At 32.1% G+C, this 24,597-nt stretch overlaps 4 protein-coding genes across 4 annotated transcripts; 1 reads left to right on the top strand and 3 right to left on the bottom strand.

Moving 5' to 3' along the window:
- Window positions 1–3,729: 3,729 nt before the first annotated feature.
- Window positions 3,730–5,515, top strand: LOC139842013 (calcium-binding protein CBP-like). The gene is made up of 5 exons (XM_071832196.1): window positions 3,730–4,051; window positions 4,608–4,654; window positions 4,757–4,932; window positions 5,045–5,063; window positions 5,411–5,515. The coding sequence occupies exons 1-5, from the start codon at window positions 3,730–3,732 to the stop codon at window positions 5,513–5,515; spliced, it is 669 nt and encodes a 222-aa protein (XP_071688297.1).
- A 972-nt stretch (window positions 5,516–6,487) lies between these two features.
- Window positions 6,488–6,925, bottom strand: LOC139842006 (uncharacterized). The gene has a single exon (XM_071832191.1). The coding sequence runs from the start codon at window positions 6,923–6,925 to the stop codon at window positions 6,488–6,490; it is 438 nt and encodes a 145-aa protein (XP_071688292.1).
- Window positions 6,926–6,979: 54 nt separating this feature from the next.
- On the bottom strand, window positions 6,980–10,009 carry LOC139841996 (alpha carbonic anhydrase 4-like). Its single transcript, XM_071832180.1, has 8 exons — window positions 9,922–10,009; window positions 9,399–9,610; window positions 9,127–9,233; window positions 8,944–9,046; window positions 8,624–8,839; window positions 8,453–8,523; window positions 8,173–8,277; window positions 6,980–7,166 (listed from the first exon to the last, which is right to left on the bottom strand). Exons 1-8 carry the CDS (start codon window positions 10,007–10,009, stop codon window positions 6,980–6,982), a joined length of 1,089 nt encoding a protein of 362 aa, XP_071688281.1.
- Window positions 10,010–11,503: 1,494 nt separating this feature from the next.
- On the bottom strand, window positions 11,504–16,107 carry LOC139877277 (uncharacterized). Its single transcript, XM_071864686.1, has 11 exons — window positions 15,822–16,107; window positions 14,494–15,138; window positions 14,215–14,341; window positions 13,880–14,032; window positions 13,543–13,772; window positions 13,308–13,365; window positions 12,719–12,925; window positions 12,368–12,567; window positions 12,197–12,275; window positions 11,986–12,126; window positions 11,504–11,875 (listed from the first exon to the last, which is right to left on the bottom strand). The coding sequence occupies exons 1-11, from the start codon at window positions 16,046–16,048 to the stop codon at window positions 11,825–11,827; spliced, it is 2,118 nt and encodes a 705-aa protein (XP_071720787.1). The 5' UTR covers window positions 16,049–16,107; the 3' UTR covers window positions 11,504–11,824.
- Between the last annotated feature and the right edge of the window lie 8,490 nt (window positions 16,108–24,597).

Below are 24,597 nucleotides of genomic sequence, written 5' to 3'. Positions count from 1 at the left end.
CGCATATGATGAAAAGCATAGCGCATATGATTAAAAGCGCATATGGTGAAAAGGATATATGATGAAAAGCGCATATGATGAAAAGCGCAACGCATATGATTAAAAGTGCATATGATGAAAAGTGCATATGATGAAAAGCACAGCGCATATGATTAAAAGCGCATATGATGAAAAGTGCATATGATGAAAAGCACATATGGTGATTAATGAAAAGCACATATGGTGATTAATGACAAGCAAATATGGTGATTAATGAAAAGAATATTGAGAAAGAATCACCAATGTTTCTTGAAAGAATTCAAGGTTATATATATGGACCAATTCATCCATCATGTGGACCATTTTGATATTTCATGGTTCTAATAGACGCATCTAGCGGATGGTCTCATGTTTGTGTGTTATCAAGCCATAATATGGCATTTGCAAAGTTTCTTGCACAAATTATTAAATTGAGAACACATTATTCTGATTACACCATTAAAAGAATGAGACTTGATAATGTTGGTGAGTTAACATCTCAAGCATTTAATGATTATTATATGTCTACAGGGATTGCTGTTGAACATTCAGTTGCTCATGTGCATACACAAAATTGGTTTAGCTGAATCAATATACAAACGCTTGCAGCTAATAACTAGACAATTGGTAATGAGTAAAAAACTCTCAATATTTATATGGGGACATGTAAATTTACATGACGCGATATTAATTCGCATTAAACCAAGTGCAAGTCATAAATATTCTCCATTACCAACTTAATTTTGGTCGAGAGCCAAATATTTTTCATCTTATAACATTTGGTTGTGCGGTTTATGTTCCTATCGCACCACCACAAAGCACTAAAATGGGTCCTCAAAAGAGGATGAGAATATATATGTTGGATACGAAACATATTCAATTATAAGATATATTGAACCCATGAGGGTGATGTTTTTACAGCACATTTTACTGATTGTCATTATAATGAAAAATTGTTCCCTATATTAGGGGGAGAAATAAAAAATAAAGAAAACGATGTTTCATAATGTGAACATAAATTAATGTATCTTGATTATCGCATAAAAGAATGCGAAAAGAAAGTTCAAAAATAATACATATGCAAGAACTTGCAAATAAATTACCTGATGTATTTACAGATACAAAAAAAGGAGTGACTAAATCATATATACTAGCAGTAAATGCTTCAGCTAGAATTGAAATTCTAAAAGCTGGCAATAATGTCACTCGTGAGTCTTTGCCACACCAGAAACGTGGGAGACCAATTGGTTCCAAAAGATAAAAATCATCGAAAAAGAAAATCAGCTGATAATGAGGTAAAAGAAAGTGTTCAAGAAGAACCACAAATCAATACTCCTTCTGCAGAGGAGATTGATGATGTCAATACGGAAATTGTAATCAATTATGCACATTCAAAAAATATTATGGAACTGAAATGACATGAAAAATCTTGATGAGATATTTTCATATAATGTTGCATATGACATCATGAATGATGATGATGATCCAGAACTAAAATCTGTCATGGAAAAACAGACACGATTGGGATCGTTGGAAAAGAGCAATACGAGCTGAATTTGAATCGCTCAATAAAAGAAAAGTTTTCGAATCTATTGTTCTCACACCTAAAGATGTGAAACATGTGGAGTATAGATGGATTTTTATGCAAAAATGAAATGAGAAAAATGAAGTTACAAGGTATAAAGCTAGACTTGTAACTCAAGATTTTTCTCAAAGACCGGGAATTGATTATGATGAAACTTATTCCCCTGTTATGGATGCAATTATTTTAGATACTTAATCAGCCTGTCAGTTTCTAAAAATCTAGAAATGCATCTCATGGATGTTATTATTGCTGATCTTTATGGATCACTTGATAGTGATATATATATATATATATATATATATATATATATATATATATATATATATATATATATATATATATATATATATATATATATATATGAAGATACCTGAATGATTTAAGGTATCAGAAGCATCAAATGCAAAACACAAAGAAATGTACTCAATTAAATTACAAAGGTTTTTATACGGGTTGAAACAATCGGATCGCATATGGTATACCCGATTAAGTGATTACTTGATAAGAAAAGGGGACAAATAATCTTATTTGCACATGTGTTCTTATTAAGAAAACAATGTCCGGATATGTGATTGTAAGTTGTTTATGTCAATGATCATAACATCATATGAATAAATAAAGAGATCAGTATTGCCTTGGATTGCAAATTGAGCATATGCCTAATGGTTTACTTGTACATAAAAAACTTATACCGAAAAGATTTTAAAATATTTTTAAAAACAAAATCATTGGTTGTTAGATCACTCAATGTTGAAGTTGATCCATTTCGTCCATGTGAAGATCATGAAGATATTCATGGACCAGAAGTACCATATCTTAGTGCAATTGGAGCTCTTATGTATCTTACAAATTGTACAAGACCTGACATTTCTTTTGCAGTTAATTTGTTGGCAAGGTTCAGCTCTGCTCCTACCAAAAGACACTGGAATGGGATCAAACACATATTTCGATACCTTCGAGGAACTACTGATTTAGGATTATTTTATTTTAACGAAACAAAACAAGATTTGGTTGGTTATGCAGATGCAGGTTATTTATCTGATCCACATAAAGCTAAATCTCAAACTGGATATGTATTCCTAAATGGAGGTACTGCAATATCATGGCGTTCTAAAAAACAAACACTTGTTGCTACATCATCAAATCATGCCGAAGTGATTGCATTACATGAAGCTACTCGGGAATATTTTTAGTTGAGATCAATGACACAACTCATTACTGATTCTTGTGGACTAGAACGCGATAAAAATTCAACAACTATCTATGAAGATAATGCAGCTTGTATAGCACAGATGAAAGAAGGGTACATCAAAAGTGACCGAACAAAACACATACCTCCTAGATTCTTCTCATACACTCAAAATCTCATTAAGGACAACCAGATTGAAATGAGATATGTGCAATCCAGCAAAAACTATGCTGATCTTTTCACGAAAGCACTTTCAACTGCTATTTTCAGAACACACGTTCATAACAATGGCATGAGACATGTTCAAAAGATGTAACAGCTGAAGCGATGTCTACTTGAGGGGGAGTCAACTCCATAATGCACTCTTTTTCCCTTAGCTAAAGTTTTTTCCCACTGGGTTTTCTTTAGCAATGTTTTTAACGAGGCAGTAATTTATAGTTGATCTTTAACAAAACAAAATTGCTATCCAAGGAGAAGTGTTATAATAATAATAATAATAATATAGATATGGATAGTCAATTTTGGTGTATACATATAGTCAATTTTGGTACATAAAGTATGAATTTTTATATTGAGATTTTAGGCTATAAATACTCATGAATGCAAGCATTAAACTTGCACCATTTCTCACACTTACAAAGTGTTTCTTTCTTTCTCTCCATTATCATCTTTGTTCTTACACTTTATTATTAATATTCTTAATCAAAAATCAAACCACTAAAAGTAGTTATAAGCGTATTAAATTATCACAGAATTTAGAATTTAAAATATAAGATCAAATAGAATGAAAACATCAATACGTGGCACACAAAACATAAGAATGAAGTCAAATGCCTTCAAAAGTCAAAAATCATTTAATTTAATAAACTTCTACACTCCCATGTCTCTCTATACATTTCGACACAAAACTAAAAAGCTTCTCACTCAATTAAAAACCATGTCTTACCCACAAAACCACCATGGCTACTCATACGGTGTTCCACCACCATCTCAGCAATCCTACACCGCCTCTTACGGTGTTGCACCACCACCAAACAACAATTACGGAAGCCCGTTAGCTGCCCTTGTCCCGTCCACGTTTCCACCGGGTACGGATCCAAACGTGATTGCATGTTTTCAGGTGGCGGATATTGATGGAAGCGGTCGTATTGATGATAAAGAACTGCAGCGAGCATTGTCTTCGTACAATCAAAGTTTTAGCATTCGTACCGTTCGTCTTCTTATGTATCTGTTTACAAACACTAACACTAGACACATCGGTAAATTAATTTATTATCCCTAATTAGTTATCCAAAGCTGATAACGTGTCCACATTTTTATTTTCGTATCCGGTCCATCTTAAAAAGAGTACACAGTAATTTACCAAATTTATGTAATTAAATATAAGGGGATGTTTTTTAATCAAATGGTCTAACAGTATTATTTCATGACATTATTTTTTGGCTATCATAAAATATGTTGATAATTTAGTTTGAAAGTGAAATAATCCAACTATTATATGATATCTTGGGTTGGTTTTTACAAACGCAAGAGTAGAAAAAAGAATTTTTTTAACAAAGGTTTATGGTTGTTGTTAAATTGCTTTAATGTATGTATTGTTTTTTGTAATAAATGTCACTTTAAAGTTATCAACTTATCATATATGTGGAGTAACCTCTATGTATGACGAATTTACGTAAATTTATTTAAATGTTAAAAAGTAGAATAATTGTATATTTTTAAAAATGCACATGCATGTCATGACACTCTTTAAGCCATGACTTATTTAGAAACAGACGAACATTATTGTTGAGTTGTACGTTTTGGTGATATCAGGACCTAAGGAGTTCACTCAAGTATTTTACAGTCTGCAGAATTGGAGGGTACATATATCAAATTGAATTTAACCAATATTCACTACTACATATTAATTATGTTAATTAATGGTCATTTAATCTTATGTATCGCTAATTAATAAATTTCAGGCAAATTTTGAGAAATTTGATCGAGATCGTAGTGGTCGTATCGATACCTGGGAATTGAGAGAGGCACTGATGAGCCTTGGATTTGCTGTTTCACATATGGTCTTGGATTTGCTCGTCTCTAAGTATGATAAGTCCGGTGGTCCGAACAAGGCCATCGACTACGACAATTTCATCGAGTACGTCCCCACTTTGTAACCATATTATCCCTCATTACGATTTTCAATCAGATATATCTTCTTGTAACTTCTAATTATAACCTAACCTATTCATCTCATTTTTTAATTTCAGGTGTTGCCTAATTGTTAAGGTATGTAGCACGAAAATATAAATTATTCATATGAACTATTGTATAAATCAAGGAAAAGCTATTTGTGAAACTACAGTACATTTTACCTTTTCCATAAATATATAATCTTTCTAGGCTGGTGAATTGTTTTTTTGGTTTAAAACATTTCATTTTGAGTACTGTACATTAAGGTCAAATTCGTCAATTTTTTTTTATCTTTTGAACCTTTTCCCGGAGTGGTTTTTCTATAAAAATATTCATCAAGTATTTGTATTAGAAACATGGACACTATATAGTATTTAATAATTGTAGTAGAGTAGAGTGGGTCGTTATCAATTCTTCGAGTCTTATGTGATCGCGTGATGTAGGGGCTAACCGAGAAGTTTAAGGAGAAAGACATAACGTATTCGGGTATCGCAACATTCACATACGAGTCTTTCATGTTGACAGTTCTTCCATTTCTCATCGTGTAATACATGAAAAAGTCATGCCTCCTTCGTGTAATACGAGTAGTATTTTATTTTTCGAAATAAATAAAAACGTTTATTTTCTTTCACAAGTGTTGTCATTTATGTAACATACCATATCTCAAGGATATCGTAAGATTATAAGAAATTGAAAAAGTAAAATGATATATAAAGAAGCTGTTGATAAAATGGCATTGAAAAGATGTCATAGATTAAAGAAAAAATTACTTATGAGGTTAAAAGTGTAAACATATGGATACATAAGGGTGTAAAAAAGAAATTGAAAGAATAGTACGTTTTTATATTTTTCATTCATCAGTTTACAAGTGTTCAAAAAGCCAAAACACATGTAGGTAAAACTAAGTATACATGTCTAAAATGATCGATATAAACGAGGCTTTTGATGTGTTCTTTAAATTTGTTCTTACCATTTACCATCGACACCCCTTTAAATGCGTACAAATATTTCTTGTATACGTATTTATCAACTTGATTGATATTTTTAGGTGGTTTTAGAAATAGTCTGCTATATTTATAAGGATTTTGTTAACGATAGCCTTAAGAGTTCTCGTTAGTACGTTTAAAGTGATTGTACATGACAGTTAGTAATTAACTTTATTGTGGCGGTGATATGATTGTACAGGCAGAGGCGAAGTCAGGATTTCATGATAGGGGTTGCTTATACGATAAAAAAATTAATATAATTACTCTATCGATAATAAACATTCCATTTACGTAATAGACGATCAACGATAACAAATCCATCTAGATATAATAACAATGTATCATTACAAAAGGACGTAAACGACCACCATTCTTAAATAAGAACAAGTTTTTTCCAAAAGAAATCATCAAAAAAATAGATTGATATCTAACGCGCGTCGATCCGTTGTCTCGTTGAGTAACCTATAAAAAAGTTATAATAATTGTATAAGTTAAATATGTATAAACATACACTAACTAGTTAGTTGTTTAATATTATACCTTTGGCATTTGAAGTCGAACACGTCTACGTTTCTTGGTAGCGAAATCATCTATTATTTCATCTATTGAAAGTGTTTCTACAATGTCTCTCTCAATGTAAAGAATCAAGCTATTTTTAAGAAAATCGTTACCCATGCTGCAACGAAGCCTTGTTTTAACAATTTTCATTGATGAGAAAGCTCTTTCACTTGTGGCAGTTGAAACAGGAAGAGTTAATATAAGACGAATCAATCTATCAATCAAAGGATACATTTCTGACTTCTCAGTTTCTCGTAGGCCTCTACATAACTCAGCAGCAGTTTGAACCTTTTTTAACTCTGGATGATTAGGCACATCTAGCTCATAATGTTGCAACTCGTGTTTTAGGTGGATCATCTCTTGCTCTGTAAAGTCTAATGGATAGAACGTTTTTGCTAACTTACATATGTCCATGAATGAAGGTCGTAAGCCAGGATCTCGAACTAATGAATCTAAATTTAACTCCCCTTAATTTGAAGCATCATTTTTCTCACTTTCAACTCTAGGGGATTCATCCATAATATAATCATCATCAACCTGTGATTGTGATTTTTTTGCAACATCTTCCCTAACATTATCTACTTCTTGTTGTGATTGGTGATCATCACTAGGTTTAAAGAAATCAAACATTGTTCTTTTTCGAGCCATGTTTAACCTAAGATCATTGAACCAAATCATACATGTAATTAATACTCCAAATCTAACACAATTAATAATTCAAATTTGAAAAACAAAAAACAATTGTAATATCTATAAAGACTAATTACTAATAGGAAATAATAACAAAGTTCATAAATAGTCCAGTAGCATTTAGTTTAATACTTTAATCGTTGGTAAAATTGTAAAAATATAATAATAAATGATACATGAAAATTGAAATCAAATAAAGAAGAAGAATAATAAAGATTAAAGTTTGTAGAATTACACTTACAAAATTCAAACGCATGTCCTTGTAGAATTGTAGTTACGGCAGAGAGTATTCCAAAATCTTCAATATCTATATAGTAACACCTAATTTAGTACAGAGGTATAAAATTGAGGTTTAATATTTATGGGTAATGAGCCCTTTAAACTAATATACTAATGAAACTAAAATTAAGAAGTCCATAAACAATTGGACTATATGATACGTCATACGAATAAGGGGATCTCATTTAAAATTGTAGTATATGATATACAAATTGAATATGCTAGCCCATTTAGACTAGACAAATAAAATAAATAGTTGGTATGTAGTATGCTATGCACTTATGAGGGGTGCTCACAAACAATTGACAAAAATTAACATATGGTATTTGTTGTCGGTGATTCACTTGGGGGTAGCTCAACACCCCCAAGCTACCCCCTAGCTCCGCCATTGTGTACAGGGGCCGTCGTTAGCAAAAAAAAAAAAAAATGTTATATAATGATTTTTTAAAGGTTGCATATGTTTCAGTTATCCATACGAAACAGATGAGTGTTGAATATTACAACCTTGAATTTACGAAATGTCATGGATCCTACCTATACTTGTAATAAATCAACACATATTGTTTGTGTCAAATAGCTAAATTATTACTATAACTTTATTAGAAAAAAATTATGCAAAAACCGGACAATGATAACATTTGAATTTATGCGATTCCTACGCTTAAAATAATAAAGAGAAAAAAAGTTGAAACATCGTAGCGATTATGATCCCATTCCTTAGCTTGAATATTGATGAATCAGCTCCACTGCTATCCGAGTCTTCTTTTACATCGTCGTCATCATCATCATCATCGTCCCTGCAAAACCGATGTAAAGACAACCAATTATAGGGTGCTTTAGGATCAATTACTATTCATGTGATAAACTAGAGTATTAAAACCTAATTTAAAAAACATATTATCACTGCAAATCAAATCAAAATAAAAATTATAGAAAAACTTAATCCAAATTACATAGGGTAAGAAAGCTTACTCTTTAACTTCAAATACTGTAACTATTCTTCCATTAAGATCTTGAACAGGCCTTGCATTTTCTTGAAATGACTATAAATATTATAATTAAAAAAAAAAAAATCTAGAGTCAAGCATAATAACTCATAGGAAAAAGATGAAGTTTTGACACACTTCATATTACAAGATTTACCTTTTCAAGAGGTCCTTTTAGCAATTGGATTTGATCTTTTGAAATAGACTTAATATCTTCTGCAACTGTCCAAATGACACCCTCTGAGCATGGAGGTGTTGTTAGAGAACCAAAATACCTAAAAAACTTGTTCTTGTCACTTGAACTTTTAGCAGCAATTATTTTTCCCAAATCATTCCCATCCTTGTCAAGTGCTTTGATCTTATCTTTGATCGCCTACAAAGTTTAAATTGTCGATTTGAAATAAACATTCGTATCGTAACAAAAATCTCTAAATGTTTCATTATTTATAATACATTTAGACCAATAAAGATCAATACATTTTCAAGAAAAGGATCAGAGTCTCCAACTTCATAAAGAATGCCAACAACTGCCAATTGATCCTTTTCATTCTTATGAACGTAATGTAGTTCCGCATCATACCTATACATAAATAACAATAAACCAATTAAACTTTAGACCTTTACTACAACACAAGTTCTTAAAAAGTGATAAGAACATACTGTTTCCCATCAATAGTGTGTTCAGAAGGAGTATGCCAATGACATTGTACTAGCTTATATGTTGAACCGTTCACTTCTATGCCTCCTGCATCTCCGTCCCATTCCACCTAAAAGAGTACAAAATTTAAAAACATTAAGATTAACAATATATGCATTTTTTTGAACAGCAGTATGGGATCACCCAGGGGACTAAACCACCCACGCGATATATAATGATGATAATCGTTGATATATATTTGTGTGTGTAATAACGTAGTAACTAATGAGCATACCACGATAGCATGACCTTCGTTAGAAATTTTGGCGGGAGCTTCTTTGTAAGCCTTTTTCAAGTCACTTGCTTGCGCCTTTGTTTTTTTGGTATCGATGTTAATAGGAGATTGAGATTTTCCATTTGAACAAGTTTTCCACTCGGAAGTAAGAGATCCCCATTTCTCTGGTCCTTCTGACGACCCTTCATCGTAGTTGTACTCATGTTCATCGCCTGCATACATTTGAATCTTATAAATCATAATAACACACTAAAGTTGGGTATCAAATGGTGATAAAGATGGCAGCATATAGAGATGGCATATATAATCACTTTTACCATTTTAGGTGTAGTTTCTTGGGTGTTCAAAAAAACTTTAAAAAAAGATCACCTTTAGAAACAATTCATTACTTATTCTACATTTGATTTCATTTAGCTTATCATACACATAGAGACATAAATGTAAACATTGATACATAATATTGTATATGTACATTGTTGTTGAACAAGAAAATTAAAAGTAATATGTAATATGTAATCCTTACTGTCTGCAGCATTGCATATCGCTAAGAAACAAAGAGATGAAACAATGAAATAAGTGAATAAAAGAGATAATAGATTTGTGTTTGTCATGGTTAATTGGGATATAAACTCGAAGGTATATAAACGAGTGTGTTTGTGAGTTATGAAGTTATACAAGTATGCACTTACGGATCTTTATAAGCAAGTAATAAGTACAACAATAGCAATAGCGATGAATACGGATTCAACAATCTGAATTATGTTTTTTCTATGTTTGGTAAATGCTGAATAGTAACTAAATTAAGACAACCGATGTTCTCTCATTGAGTGACAGTGGTCTTGAACATATGTAGAAGAAGAAATGGTCAAGTACATACTCCATACTGTAAGGAGTGACTTTGTTTAGTTTAGCAATAATTAAATCATTAATACAATTTTGTTTTCCCCAACACAGTTATTATACACGTAACACCAATATTATTAAATTTATAAAAATCAAATCCTCTTCAATTACAGAACCAATCTAGACAGGTATACTCTTATATAGTACATTTACATTTAAAAAAAAAAAAAAAAAAAAAGCGATGTTATTATGTTCCTATTATATATATGAACATCTATCTATTTAAAGTTCCAATTAGATCTGCATTTTGTAATATGGACATTCTACTGATGCACTTTATAACTATACTAAATTACATATGTAATACCATAGCACTTGCAATTTGCACCCATTTCATTCATGAGACCGAGCATACTTCCCTTATAATAATACCATACTTGGATATTGTTTATGATGATACTCTCAATCTTTACGAAGACCGAGAGTGGTTCTCGGTTTGTAAATAGATTAAGAGTGGCTCTCGAGCTTTACACAGACCGAAGAGTTGCTCTCAGCCACTCTTAGTCTATACAAAGACTCAAAGTGGGTCACAGTCTGTACATAAACTGGGTGGATCTCAATATGTTCACAGTTCAACTACAGGTTAATAGTGGTTATCGATTACATAGACTAAGAATACTCGGAGTGGGTCTAGTGTGTATACTGTATAGTGACTAAGAGTAACTGTCAATCTAGTATGTACACATTTTCTACCCAGTAGGTAAACCCGAAGCCCGACACTTATGGGCTAGGTTCGGGTTCGGGTTCGGGTATTCGGGTCTACAGCCGGATATAAAAATGGTTTAAATTTTTTTGGGGGTTCGGGTCTGGAGATGGGTTTAGATACAAACTCGCATACTCAGCCCATATACCCGACCTCATGAAGATTTCAATTTCAATAATAACAATAATAAAAATTATTTTATAAAAATTAATAATATAAGCTACAAGAGTTAATAAGTAAATGGGGATCCCCAATTACCTATGGGGAAACCCGATAACCTGATAGTTACTAAGTAATGTGGAACCACCAAGTATGAATCTGAGTTTGAGACATGATTTCTTAATTGGGTCCGGGTCCGAATAATGTTGACCCGGCCCAAACCCGGCCCGATGTCATCCCTAACCCCAAATATGTCTGCTCGGCCAAAACAAAATTCAGTTATAAACCAAAAGACTTGACTAATAAACCAACGTATAAAATCCAAAACCGATCCATAGCGGAACCAAATCAAGTTTAATAATAGATAAACTAGAATAATTACTCGTCTCAAACGATAACCAAACCCACACTAAAGCATAAACACCTTGATTAAGTTACACTTGCAGATAAACACTGTACAGCTTTATCCGTCATCACACCCTTCTTTTATACATTCAGTTCCTAGCAGGACGTGACAGAACAAATTATAAATTATAAATTATAAATTAAACATTTTACCCCAACCGTTTTAACTTCCAACACCGAGCTTCCCCCTTCATAATCTTAACGCGGAGCTTGATCCGAAAAAAAAGAAAGAAACGTACATGACGTAATTTACAAGTTACCAATCGAAGTCATCCTTCATTTCCTCTTGAAGATTATACTCAAACCTCTGCATTAAAAAGTCAATTCTGGACCTCAATTACTCAATTTTTACGTATAAAACAGAAACGCAGCAGTAAAAAAGTAGCATGTAAAAAGTAAAAAACCAAGAAACGTAACCTTGTTGGCGTCAGAAAGTAGAGTATATGCTTCTCCAATTATCTTAAATAGCTTGTCAGCATCTCGATGTATCGTTGTGAATATCTCTTTCCAAATATGCCCATCTGCTCCACTCTCACTTCTTGCTAAAAACTTACCCGCCTGCATTTACAGACGATCAGTTTAATTTTTTTATTATTATTATTTTTTGAATAAACACAAAAAATAGAACCTTGTCTGGATGATGTTTAAGTGCCGCTTTATGATATGCTTTTTTGATGTCTGAACCAGATGCTGATCCTTTTAATCCCCTACCAAGAATAGTAAATGAAGATACAACAGTTATAAGTTATACAATGAATATGATACAAATTACAAACTGATATATGCAATGCAGACTTACAAGATGAGGTAAAGATTTAAAGACGTTCTCAGCTTCATGTTTCTTTTCACTGCAGAAAGTCGTTGACGAGCTACTGCTAAATCTTCCAAACGCTTCGTTTCACTGGACTTTTCTAGAAGTGAAATGAGCCTTTTGAAATCAAGAGACGCATGCTCATAGTCTCTTATCTTCTCAAGTAAATTTGCTCTCCTTGAAATTGCCTGTAAATAAACATGACACTCTGTAAGTTTGTTTAATTACAACAATAATAGATTAATATCATATAACTATGATGACGCTTATACATTATAAGTAACATGAAGAACATATACAATTGCTGCAATGTTTCATAGATATATATTTAGTACAGACCTTCATGTAATCACCATCAAGAGCAATAGCAAGATTGCAATCTGCAATAGCATCAGTAACTTCACCCAAAGCTTGGTGTGCAGCAGCACGATTGCATAAGCAGATAGCAGTGAAAGATCTTGATTCAATACTCCGCGTTATAGCATTACTATAATGCTTCAATGCTTCTCTGTATTTCCCACCTTTATAAGCTTCATTTCCTGCGTTCTAGTAAAAAAAAAAAAAAAAAAAAAAAAAAATTAAGAAATGTTTAATTTTGGAAAGAAAACACACTTTATCTGCATAGTAGGCCTGTATATCACATGAAGGCAAAATCAATTACAAGGTTAAATATTTGAAAAATTCACCTACAACGGGCTACCTAGTGAAATATTTGAAAAAAATCACGTCTTAAAACTGTCATATTCCAGCAATTATGAGTGAATTACTACTAAAATTCATAGAAAAATTGCCACAAATATTTGTGTTTAAAGTGAATCTGCAACAGATGGCTGCAACAACTGGTAGACAAATTCAACTCTTAAAACAATATAAATAGTAAAAAAAAAAAAAAAAAAAAAAAAAAAAAAAAACATATTTTGTTGCATACCTTATAGTTGAGAAGTTCACGAATAGTGGCAGCAGAAGCATAGAGTGGTCCCTTAGTCCTAGAATGGGGGTAGGACATATTAACTTTAATAACAAGCATCATATCATAGTTTTAATAATAATAATTGATATTTATTTATAAATGTAATGTATATATATATATATATATATATATATATATATATATATATATATATATATATATATATATATATGCATGTAAGTATGGTTATTACTTCGTTTCAGATGGCCCTAGTAGCTCATATTTCTCAATAAACGCAAGAGCCAAGTCAAACTTAGCCATACGAAAGTAACACCTAGACATCAAGCTCCATCTCCAAAGCTTCAATGGTTTCTTTCGATCATCATCTGACATGTCATTACAATCAGCTGAGGTGGCACAATTCTTTTCAGCAATGACAAGTGTTTGCTCACACATTTGAACCGCTTCTTCATACTTTAGCAGCTGTAACATTCCACATATGAAATATACAACTTTGAATGTCACATGTTAAAGTAACGTAAAAAGGATCACATTATAAATGATATTCTGTAAGTTGAAATGACAATTACCATAAATAGAACCTCCCCTTTCATTTCAAGTAGCCTCTCTGAATAGCGACTTATTGATAAAGCTTCAGTAATAACCTCCAACGCCTTAGTTGCTGACTCGATGCTTTTTTGTTGCAAAAGATCATCTGACTGGTTGATACAACTAACCACTTTCTGTCAGTCAGAAAAACACCAAATCAGATGCTGATGTAAGGGAATAATATTCAATTAACCCATACAGATACTGAGACACATGAATGGTAGCATACATATACAATCTCTAAATCCAGACAAGCACAGAAATATAAAAATCCATATTACATGATTATTTATAGTTCTTAAGTTGTATGTGGTACCTCAACATTTTGCAGGCCATCAGATACCTCAATAGTAAGCCTTCTATCCAAGCAAATCATTACAGAATCCAAGCACATTTTGTAATTCTTTCGTGCTTCATCGAGTTCTCCAAGAACCAGATGACAGCTAAGAAACACAAGACATGTAAAATGATACAAATATCTATGATGAATACCAATATAGGCCTATAAGTCCACATTAAGCAGACAAATATCTTAAAAGGGTAATATTGCTTCAAACAATAGTAATATGAAAAAGAACATAGCCAAAAATCTTACTTTCCAGCGGTCAAGCAGACCTTAAGAAATCCGGGATCTAATCGAGTTACAATTCTGCAGTCATCTAAAGCTTTCCTTATCTTTCCAAGTGCCATTCTTTTAGCAGCACGATTATTGTAATACGAAACAATAGGATCAAGTTCGATTGTCTTAGAACATATATCTGCACCTCCAACCAAAACATAAGTTAAAGCTTTTGCTGCTTTCCTCCATTGATCCGCCTCCACCTTTAACATCATGTTATCCGCATCCGCAGTCAAACTTGCTTCTTCAAGCTCCTTTATCTTCTCACACAACTCACTCTTCGTTTCACTAAACTGATTATTCAAACGACTCCACTTCAGAGTTATCTCCTTATTCGCACTAATCTCAGTTGCCAACTTCGTTTTGCATCCTTTTAAATCCTTTTCAACCTCGTTCATCTTTAGCAACATTTCTCTATTCTTTTCTTCTGAAGAACTTAATTCGGATGTGGCATCCTTCAATCGACTTTTCAGACTCTCTATCTCTTGGTCACGCAATTGTAGTTCTGTTTCTTTCGTCTCTATCTTCTGTTCTAACATAATTACTTCAAAACCCTTTTGAGGCAACTCTTTAGGAAATAGCTCTGGCGGTTCTGAACTCGTTTGAGCAGCTCTGCAGTCTCTGCATGTATAAATGAGTTAGGGTGCGTTTGATAAAACTGAATGATTCAAAGGTTCCGAATGAAATTGCTTCTGAATGACGATAATCATTTGAACGATTAATGTGAATGATGTAAAATTACCTTGTTAGCCTTTGACATGAATAAAAACCACAATATAAGTGTTTAATGAGTGTTTTTAGTATAATTTAAAAGGAATATTAGTGCTTAATATAACTCCAGCTCTGAATGGTTCAACATCATCTGTCATTCAGAGGTCAGAAACAAACGCTCTGACATTCAGCGCTCAACCACTTAATTAAGAGGTAAACAAACACACCCTTATTTAATCCAAGTCTCGATGGATAACTAATTTTGACGTACATATCTTACTATGTTAAGTCTCAGTAAGCCATCAGACATCTATATCTTGTCACATTTGAGTCACATTATGTAACCAGATGACTTGATAAGCCAGTTAACATTCCTATGTGACTAATTTGAATAATTTGTGTAATTAGGGCAAAACGAAAAGTACATTTCTATTTTGAATATAACTTGTATGTCAAATAACTTATAAACTGGTTGCATTAACAAACCATACGCATATCACACAAATCATCAATTAAAATATTAGTAGTATTAATATAATGTACGAAGTAGAGTATAATTAATCAACATAATTCAAAAGTAATAAAAAATTAACCTCCGATAATCATGATAACTATAACCAGGTAGCGGGCAGTCACGAATAAAGTGACCGGGCTGACCGCACCGGAAACAGCAAAAATCACCACGTCCTCTACCACCACCACGACCACCGCCGCCACGGCCGCGAGGAACCTTAGCGTAAGTTTGTGTTCTTTCATGATCGAAATTTGATCGGTCATCGGGAATTCGGAAGGGCGGGTTTCCAGGATGAACTCTAGCCATTGCGATTTGTTGAGAAAGGGTGTCAGGGTTTATGCGATTTTGAATAATTTTGATCGCAAGTCATTTAGTAGTCTGTGCTGATTGATGACTTTATTTACATGTTTTAAAAAGTTGCCTCTTTTTCTTTTCTTTTTTTATTGAAGAAATTATAAAGATTATATAATTATATATGTACACCTAATTTATCTATCTATTTTGCTGTTAATTATGTTTAGATTAATAATATGTTAATTATGTTTAGATTAATAATATAAGTTCAACTTACTAGATTAATTTAGGAGCATAACTGTAAGTTCATGAAACAAAAATGTACATGAATTAAAAATTGGTGTATGAGAATCACCTCTCATTGTATATTAAGAGAGCATCCAAGTTTATCATTTTGTAATTTCAAGCTACTAATATTTAAAAATGATTTTCGTAGGTTAACCAAATTTACTTTTTCATGTTTATAGATCACCTACATTTGAAAATTATTTTGTAGGTAATTCAAATTCATGTTCTTCTGTACGTACCAAATATGAATAAAATTTCATTAGAAAAATATAAAAAATAACATAAATAACTAAGTTATTCTTAATTAATATTATTCATATGAATATTAGTTCATATCAAATAGACAAGAATTTTTTATAATTTTTTACAAAGAGATTTTTGTCGGATTTAATATATATGTAACAACATATGAACAAATTTAGATAGCCTACGAATCATTTTTAAATATGGGTGGTCTACAAACACAAAACAATAAACAGTGGTGGCATTCCAATATATAATCCCAACAAATTATGATACACTAATTTGTACAGTAATAAATAATAATGATAATAATAATAATGTATAGTTGTAAAAAACGCAACGATATTGCTAGGTTGATGTTCCTTTAAAAAAAAATTTATGAATGACGATGATTTTATTAAAAAAACTAGCAAAGTGTTAGAAAAAAAAATAAAAAAAAATAATAATGAATTTTGCAACAACAACGTCTAATTAAAAAGAAACTCCATGTGTCTACTAGAAGTCCAATTAAAAGGAGAGAGAGTGACCTAGTGGTAAAAACATGCTTTTTATGGGTAAAAATACCTAAAAGTCCCAGTTTGAATCTTGAGAGAAAAACTATATCTCTTTGTGGCCACGAACGTTAAACCGTGACGACTTCGAGCTTCCTGTAAAACGGGTGATCGTTCTGTGATTAATCGGCTCTCAAATCAAGTGAGATACTTGGGTTAATCCCAAAAAAGAGCTACATTGAAAGAAATCTAGAACTATATTATAAAAAAGTGACATTTCTTGAAAATTAATTGTTGATAGACGATACCATTATGAATTGATTGTTAGAAATTTAGGATTCAACCAAGACAAGTGATTTATAGCAATCGCTAACCCACGAAAGAAAAATGAATAATTGAACGCATAAACGATAAAATTAAAATATAACAACACAAGGATTTAACGTGGTTAAATCGCAACTCCAAACACGGAGAAGAGTTTAGTCCACGGGCGCAAACCAGATAAATTCTTCTATTATTTTCGTGCACACATTACAATGACGCCGGGGTTACATTATATAGGCAATATGAAATAAGGAAACAATATAAACCGACTTGCTGGCCAAGCAAAGCTCGCGGACCTTTAAGCCTATCCCACGATCTTCACAAAAGCTTATGGAATTTACTTCTCGACCAAGTCTTCCACGTTCTTGACCTTCAACCTAAAGAACTTTCCTAAAAATCAAATACTTGCTCCATAAGTTAAACTTGACTCCCAAGACATCCAATTTTTTCTTTTGTTTCAAGTTTCGATATCTCAACAATCTTCCACTTAGAGACTTTGAACAAATTCTACACCGGTCACCTATCTTAACTCCATTGAACCTACCCACCTATACTGCCAAGAAAGCTTATTGGGACCAGACATTTCAACCACGACGAGCTGGCAGCTTTCGATAAAGAGCACTTCAACTACACTCGTCAAAACTTAATCAACCTCAAATTGTCAGTTATGTTGAACACCCATGATAACTCTAAATCACCTTATTATAGAGCTCCATTTGAACACCGCCGGATAACCATCTAGGACACGTCGCACTTCCAAACCTTGGAATGGAAGACTTTCGACACTCAAACAGCTGAGTAATAATCCAATATTTGTTGCTAGCTTGGGTCATCTCTCGGTTTTCATGCAACCATTGAAGTGTGTGAGACTTCAATCACAGGATTTTAACAGGAGACAAAACTACCTCAACTCATGACTCTAGACACGCCCAACCCGGTCATTGATGCCATCGATCACCCTCGTACAGGATTCTCATCTATCACTAATTATCCTTCTTAGTAATCAGAAAATCTAACAGACGCCCACATAGACTATTCACCAAGTCTCTAGTGAAAACATAGTCACAACCTCGAAATCTACACTTTTTAACTTTACGCTTCCATGTTTCTACACTGAGCCATCCTCATAGCTATGTATTTCACAAACACATCTTCTAATCCTCAAGCATGCTCCCACTGTACGAGTAACAAATAAATCGTGGTTACCCGAGAAGAATCTGGAACCGACGCACTAACCCTGCAAAATTGGAGAAACGCGCCACGCAACTATCACCACAACTCTAATGATTCGTCCAACTCCCACTAACCCGATACTTTCGTCAGTTACCAAACTCACCTAAATATTCCTAATTGGTTTCCCGAAAAAACTACTCGTTTGTTGAACCAAACATCACCTTAAACCTGAGCACCGGTCGAACTCGTTCTATCCGACAACCTTCGACAACCAATTTACTTTAGTGAGAGAAGCTCAAACCCGTCCGCATATTCTAAATTCCCTAGAATATCGGATCGAACACCATTGTGTGACGACCCGAAAACTTTCGACCAAATTTAAACTTGATCTTTAATTGATTTCAACATGATAAGCAAAGTCTGTAATGTTGAGTCTCAAAATGTTGAACTGTTTCCATGAAATCATTTGACCTTTGATTGTTCCTGATGATTCACGAACAATTGTGTGTAAATAAATATGAATATATATATATATATATATATATATATATATATATATATATATATACATATATATATATAAGTAATATTATGTATTATAAAATATATAAAATGTATAAATATTCAATATTCAATATATGTTATTATACATTAAATAATTATTAGATATTACAAAATTAATAATATGTGATATTAATATATTGAATGTAATTACAAGTTAAGACGTAATTGTTTTTATAGTAATATTATCACTTTCAGTATTAATATTAATATTACTATCATTATTTGTAAAACTATGATTATCAAAATAAAGATTTTATATATAAATATTATTATAAGAAAAATTAAAAGTATAACTTAGTTATGATTTAAATATCACTAGTATATATTATTATTAAAAAAAATCATTTGTTATATTGTTATTAACAATTATCATTATCCTCATGTGACGATCGCTCCAAATCCATATGGACGAACACGTCATTCATTGATTTCATTGCGAGGTATTTGACCTCTATATGATACGTTTTGTAAACATTGCATTCTTTTGAAAAGGCACACCATAAATGAATATTTAAATCAAAGGTTTTCGACATCTGATGATTTCTACATATAGACAATCACCATAAATAATAGTTTACAACATCATTTCTGTTGACAATGCAGTCAAAATAAGATACATGGTGATGATTTGGTAAATGCAACGTCTCCTTGAAAAATATGTCATGCAAGACTCCATGCACATAGCTTGTTTAACATCTAAGCAAACAGCGGAAGACTTCTAGGAAACCTGAGAATAAACATGCTAACAAGTGTCAACACAAAGGTTGGTGAGTTCATAGTTTTAATGTTGCTCATAATCTGTATATAAAGGTGGATCACAAGATTTCAGTTGTTTAATCCAGAAACGTTTATCAATAGATTCTACATAACAGAGCACCCTGGTAACTAAACTTTAACGCTTATATAATTTGTACCCTTTGTATAATCATCTTAATAATACACGCAAACCAACGTGTACGCTTCTCAAATAGCATACGTCCGTTAAAAGGCTAGCGCTCTAGCTCGGACGGGGATGTCAAGCCCTATGGATCCATATACTACTACTCGCGCCCACCAGTTCTTATAACTGGCAGTTACTAGTTACCAAAGCTAAGGGATTTTCGGTTCAAACTCAGTGTAGAATTTAGTATGTACTTGTATCCATTGTGTTTAAAATAAAGTGCATGTATTCTCAGCCCAAAAATATAATTTGAAAAAGGGATCATATGAAACTCACTATTTAATATTGATATACAATATTGTAGAAAAGCACGTAGACGCATCGGAGATGATAAACACGAGGTTTGATTCACAAAAATACCCTCGAACATTACCCATAATTTCCTTGGCAATAACCCATATTTTCCTTAGCTCTAGCTCGCTTGGAAACACGTTTTGAAAATTACTTGGACAGCACTCTGTCGTAATATTTTATGTACATTATTATTTTTGTATCGCAAAAATAATAACATTAATAATAAAAATAATAAGATTAATAATAATCTTATTAATAATAATAATAATAATAATAATAATAATAATAATAATAATAATAATAATAATAATAATAAATAATATTACGGAGTATATCTATATTTGTGTATGTGTGTGATTATCTCGAGCCAAAAACTGCAATTTATAGAACCTGGCCTGAAATCTGGAGTCATGCGACTCGCATGGAAATGGCCTTCTGGCCATGCGACTCGCATGAGGACCAGGGACAGCTCACATTGTTTTGTATTTTAGTTTGTCGACATATTTAAATATAATATATATTATATTTAATTTATATAATTATTTATATATTATATTATATTTACGTGCATAGTTAACTTGTAACTTTTGTTCCGATAAGTCGTACGTTGTTACTTGACTTATGTCCCGGTTCCGGTTTCTCGAATGTCCTTTCGTACGCTGAGAAAACTTGCATTTTACATTTCGTGACTCGTACCTTTGTTAAAATATAGCCTTAAATTATTCCTAAACTATACCACTCAAAGTATATCTTAAACGTTCGAGTATTTTGGTCATTTACTTCTATAAATCATCGTCTCACTATTTGTTAAAATACATTTTTAAAATAGTGGTTTACTGTAGCAAAGTTACTGTAGCAAAGTTTCAGAATTTAGAAACTAAAATAGTTTCTTTTATGGTGTAACACAGATATCGTAAAGAGAAAATTGATTTTCGATAAGAATGATTATGAAAAGTCAATTTTTACTGTAGCAAAGTTACTTTAGTCAATTTTTACTGTAGCAATTCACTGTAGCAAAGTCAATTTTACTGTAGCAAATAGTGATTTTCGAAAATACTGTAGCATTTTGGGTACTGTAGCAATTTGAAAATACTTTATCAAATTAGTGTTTTACTGGTTCATCTTAAACGTTTTAGTTAACTTATCTAAATATCAATCAAATCAATAATCGAATGTTACTATCGTTTACTAAATAACTTGAAATCATATATATTCAATTAGATATATAAACCAATAAGTTTAATGTACGGTATTATGCAATGAAAACTTTGTTACGTTTTCAAGTTATAGTATATATATGTATCTATTTACATATAATTGTTCGCGAATCGTTGAGAAAATCGAAGGGTACTTGAATAGTTCAAAAATTTTGAGATTCAGTTTTACAGACTTTGTTTATCGTGTCGAAATCATTAATCCTTTAAAGATTAAGTTTAAATTTAGTCGCAAATTTTCGGGTCATTACAGTACCTACCCGTTAAAGAAATTTCGTCCCGAAATTTGGTGAAGGAAAGTTTAATAACGTAGATCAGGATATTCTTGTATCAAAGAATATGATATAGTTTGAATTCTCATCATGAATTCGTTTGTTCATAAAATCCTCATCAAAAGGATATAATAGAATGAAATGTTTTGTATACCTTAAATTAGTCGAGTTTCGTTTATGAATAGCGTGAGTTAAATAAATAACAAGTTTTTCACCTATGTGTAAATATGGATAAAACAATTCGATTACACGGATAGTATGAGTGAAATTATCACAAAATAGTGAAATGAGGTAATTAAAGCTTCGTCTTATCGTTTGACGTAGTCAGAGTTGATTTCCGGAATTTAGGGAATAGAAAATCTTCATAATCTAAATAAGATTTCATTCTTCGGAATTTGCGGAAATTAGGATTTTCTTTGATTAAATGTGTAATCTGCCTCGATTGCTATGTCTGATATTTCGCTTTAAATTGACCTCTTCCGTCTCATTATTTTCACCATCCCTACTTTCTTCCCCAATTAATACATTCAAAAGATTGTGAAAATGCTCAATCCAGTTCTGGTTCTTGACCTAATATTGACGTTTGCCACAATCATCCTTCTTTTCCAGCTCCCACCAGAAGAATCTGTTTATTTCTATTATGCTCTAGGGATTGTTGTATTTATCATTCTCCCGTGTCTTTATCTTGCTATTCGCATAGACATACATGGTTTATGATCTTTCTTGCTTGCTGTGATGTATACTCCTGTTCATATTCCGAAGTTCCAGGTTTTTGTTTTCTCTTCCCGACCTCAAGTCAAGCGAATAATGGTCTAGAATTCGTAGGTATGAATTTCAGAATAAACATAATTAATGTTCTAAGAAAGAAACGGTAATGGCACAATCTGACTTGTCAAATTACCAGAATATCCGAAAAAGACCGAATCATCAAGAAATATATTTTCTTGATATATTTGGAGATTATATAGAATGAAAGAGTTATGTAACATGGTTTATGATGAGGGTGTGATCTGTGAACCTTTGTCACGTTCCATTAGAAACTCAACATGACTTACTGTAATATAATCACGTTGATCAAGTGTCATTATATTATACTAATTCATGCTTCAGTTCCCAACATTGCTTCAAAACATTTATATTTTAAACTTGAAAGTTTCAGAATTTAGAAACTAAAATAGTTTCTTTTATGGTGTAACACAGATATCGTAAAGAGAAAATTGATTTTCGATAAGAATGATTATGAAATTATCTCCAAAAATATGGAGGATATTTATAATGAAAGATACGATGATATCTTAGAATTTCTAGTATCAGAGGATGATGAAGAATATTGTCCGCAAGGGTTTAGATTCGGAAGCAAGGTATTCGTTGATGGCTTCAACAGATACTGAATCATTTGGATTCTTTGAAGACAGGTTTCGTCCTTGTGATTTATCCACAGCCTCTTTCATATTTTGCTCAATCCGTTTTCCAGTTCCAAACTTTCTCTTTTTCTCACCTTTACCACCATACTATTCTTTATCATCAAACGTTTGACTGTTAAGGTCGTTTACAGTTTTTGCTGCTTCATCAACATTTTTCCAAAATTCGGAGAACTAGTTTCGTAGTTTGGGGTGTTTTTCGGAAACTTCACATTCAAAGTATGTAAGTCCAAGAGGTAGATGTTATATGTACACATATAACTGTTGGCGTAGACGTGCTACAAGATTTCAAAATACTGATTGCTAATTCCTGATAGTTGGTATGGTAATTGCCGTTACAAGATGTGGATGAGTACATGATACGGTTTCAATGAGTATAAGGATTTTTCGGAAGGTCAAAGATCAATGAAGTTGTTGGTAAATTTACTGCTAATGTGGTGGAACATGAAAGGTTCCCCAGTAACAAAAACGTATATGCCAAAGTTACAAGTCTGAAAGGTCGTCGTTGACTGGTTGAACGGTTGATAATACTGGATACTTTTGGAAAGGAATTGCAAGGTTATTTTCAGTAATAACAATGCTAAAGGATCTTTCACATTTTTGAAGTCAAAGTATAGCTTTGAAAGATGTAGAGATCTAAGAATGATGTCACCCGTTAAATCTTGACTTGGATTCTGATCCGTCAATATCAGAATATGTAATTGAATTTGTATGAAAACGATTGTATATCGCTGTGAGCATAATTAATAATTTTTGAATCAAAGTTGAAGAATGTACGGTGTAACATATTAATTGTGAACTTATATATTCCCGAGTATTACCTACCCGTTAAAGATTTCACAATTAATATTTTGTACAAAAGAATTTTCATTACAGTCTTTATGAAAATATATGTATGTATATTTCTTCAGATGTAATACAGATTTAATGAGTTAATATCATATTAAGCTCATTTGATTTTTGACTTGAATTAGAAATGAATAATCTCTAAAACATTAAAGATTTAATAATCTTTACGGAGTATTTCACTAATAAAATCAATACTTCATTATTTATTCTTATTGATATTCCTTGGTGAAGGGTGTTGATATTCGTGGAATTCTTGCAAACTTCGCAAGGTGCAAATGATGTTTTCTAGAAAGTTTCGAGTGCATCGAAGATGAAAGTGTAAAATCAACCATGTTATTGAATAATACACTTGGTTTATTATGAAATGAAATTCATTGAATTGAAACAGAGATTGTAGTTATCGATGATTAAGCCGTTAATGAAGGATGTACATCATTGCATATTAGTAATATGAACTAACCGAGTAGTACCTACCAGTTAAGATTCAC

The sequence above is a fragment of the Rutidosis leptorrhynchoides genome, chromosome 1 (assembly GCF_046630445.1).
Source record: "Rutidosis leptorrhynchoides isolate AG116_Rl617_1_P2 chromosome 1, CSIRO_AGI_Rlap_v1, whole genome shotgun sequence".
Lineage (NCBI taxonomy): Eukaryota > Viridiplantae > Streptophyta > Magnoliopsida > Asterales > Asteraceae > Rutidosis > Rutidosis leptorrhynchoides.
This window is presented reverse-complemented; position numbering and strand designations above follow the sequence as displayed.

Coding starts and splice junctions, on each gene's coding strand:
- LOC139877277 (XM_071864686.1), bottom strand. CDS start 16,048: ATGGCTAGAGTTCATCCTGGAAACCCGCCCTTCCGAATTCCCGATGAC. Junction 15,139..15,821: donor AGTTATCATGATTATCGGAG/GTTAATTTTTTA, acceptor TTATACATGCAG/AGACTGCAGAGCTGCTCAAA. Junction 12,926..13,307: donor GTGAACTTCTCAACTATAAG/GTATGCAACAAA, acceptor TTTTTTTACTAG/AACGCAGGAAATGAAGCTTA.
- LOC139841996 (XM_071832180.1), bottom strand. CDS start 10,009: ATGACAAACACAAATCTATTATCTCTTTTATTCACTTATTTCATTGTT. Junction 9,611..9,921: donor GATATGCAATGCTGCAGACA/GTAAGGATTACA, acceptor AAATGTATGCAG/GCGATGAACATGAGTACAAC. Junction 8,840..8,943: donor CTGATCCTTTTCTTGAAAAT/GTATTGATCTTT, acceptor TAAACTTTGTAG/GCGATCAAAGATAAGATCAA.
- LOC139842006 (XM_071832191.1), bottom strand. CDS start 6,925: ATGGACATATGTAAGTTAGCAAAAACGTTCTATCCATTAGACTTTACA.
- LOC139842013 (XM_071832196.1), top strand. CDS start 3,730: ATGTCTTACCCACAAAACCACCATGGCTACTCATACGGTGTTCCACCA. Junction 4,052..4,607: donor CACTAACACTAGACACATCG/GTAAATTAATTT, acceptor TGGTGATATCAG/GACCTAAGGAGTTCACTCAA. Junction 4,655..4,756: donor ACAGTCTGCAGAATTGGAGG/GTACATATATCA, acceptor AATAAATTTCAG/GCAAATTTTGAGAAATTTGA.